Source organism: Fukomys damarensis, unplaced genomic scaffold, assembly GCF_012274545.1.
Source record: "Fukomys damarensis isolate Sample0158 unplaced genomic scaffold, DMR_v1.0_HiC HiC_scaffold_24, whole genome shotgun sequence".
Lineage (NCBI taxonomy): Eukaryota > Metazoa > Chordata > Mammalia > Rodentia > Bathyergidae > Fukomys > Fukomys damarensis.
Genome location: NW_022900936.1, coordinates 3,433,684 through 3,435,077, shown reverse-complemented (window position 1 = coordinate 3,435,077; position 1,394 = coordinate 3,433,684). Strand labels below are relative to the sequence as shown.

Sequence of the window (1,394 nt, the reverse complement as noted above, 5' to 3'; positions counted from 1 at the left end):
GGTGCCAGCGGAGCAGCCGCAGATGTACAGCTACTGAGCCGCTGCTGGCCCCGGCCCGGCCCGATGGCTGGTTCCGACTCCTGCGTCTGGTCCCCGTTCCCATCCCAGTCCCGGCAGGGAAGGTTGGAGGTCAGCCAGCACCGCGGGATGCGTTAGCTCCCAGCCCGGTGCAGTCTGGAGCATGGAACTGCGTCCCTGACCCGACTTCCAGGGCCCCAGCGCAGCCTGGTGGGATGCAGGAAGGAAGCCGAAGCCGTCCCGATTCGCGCTGCCGCGAGGAGCGGGCGCTCGCTGTGTCCTTCGGCGCCGTTGCTGTTCAGAGCCCTGCCGGTTGTCGCATAGCAGACAGGAGCTAAAGGAACTTCCTCCCCTCCAGAAAGCAGCCAGTCCGGGTCGTGGAACTCCTGTGGCCGAGGCAGAAGGGGTGTCTCGGGTGTTCCCGGCCGATCACAGCAGCTCCCCCGTCGCCCCCGCCTTTCCAGCCCCCGTGGCCAGCGTGGGCTCAGCGTTTGACACCACCACGTCCGTTGCAGGGTAGCCCAGTGCGGCTGCCGGTGGGGCTGCGGAAGGACCGCCACGCGTGTGTGCCGTGAGGCCCTGGCCAGCCGCGCAGACGCTGAGGCGGGAGGCAGTGCGGTCGGATTGTCCTGGTCACTCTAACGCTAACCAGCCTGAGGGGATGCCCTCGCTGCTCAGTCCCAGTCACCTCTGTCCCCAGGACCCCATTCCCTGGGGCCATGCAGAGGAGGCAGTGAGGGAGCAGCAGGGCTGGTTGTTCTGAGGAACTCCTGTGATCCAGCACTTGGAGGCTGAGGCAGGACGGTCAACCCTGGTTCAGGGCCAGCCTGGGGCCACAGAGTGAGATCCATTGCGCAGCGAGCGAGGTTGGCTGCCAGTGCCCCAAGAAGGGGTTGGCGTGCCACGAAAGGTGCCCGCCTCAGGCTCCTCCCAGCAGTGAGCTGTTGATGGGCGGAGCCGGCACCCGTAGGGCCCTCTGTGTCCACCCTGCGGGCCTCACAGTGGGCGGCCCTTCCGCTTTTTAATTTATAATTATTTTTATGTTATTTATGTATAGAATTAGCTGCTTTCTTATAGTTTCACAACCAACTCGGGCTAGGGCTGATTTCTTTTCTAAAATCGTCTCCACTCTCCGGACTCAGAAGCCAGGCGGGCATCCATAGAGCTGGCAGGTGATCTGGGGAGCTGAGATAATTTTTAGACTCCATGACGGTTTCCCTTTGCATCTGCAAAAGCTCCAGGCAGAGAAGAAGCCGCACCGGCCTAGGCTCCAGCTGAACCTGCAGAATTCACCTTTTATTCCTCGTCCCTCAAGACAGCCCTCCTAGGGCTCGGTTTTATTTTTTTAAAGAAGTCGTTTCTGTGCCCGGACCAAG

General features: G+C 61.8%; 1 protein-coding gene across 1 annotated transcript in view; it reads left to right on the top strand.

Moving 5' to 3' along the window:
- Positions 1 to 356, top strand: part of Prdm15 (PR/SET domain 15) — a 29,941-nt gene extending 29,585 nt beyond the window's left edge. The window contains exon 22 of the mRNA XM_010636602.1: positions 9 to 356. Coding sequence (XP_010634904.1) covers positions 9 to 356 — 348 coding nt within the window. The remainder of the gene's footprint in view (positions 1 to 8) is intronic.
- The last annotated feature ends 1,038 nt before the right edge of the window (positions 357 to 1,394 follow it).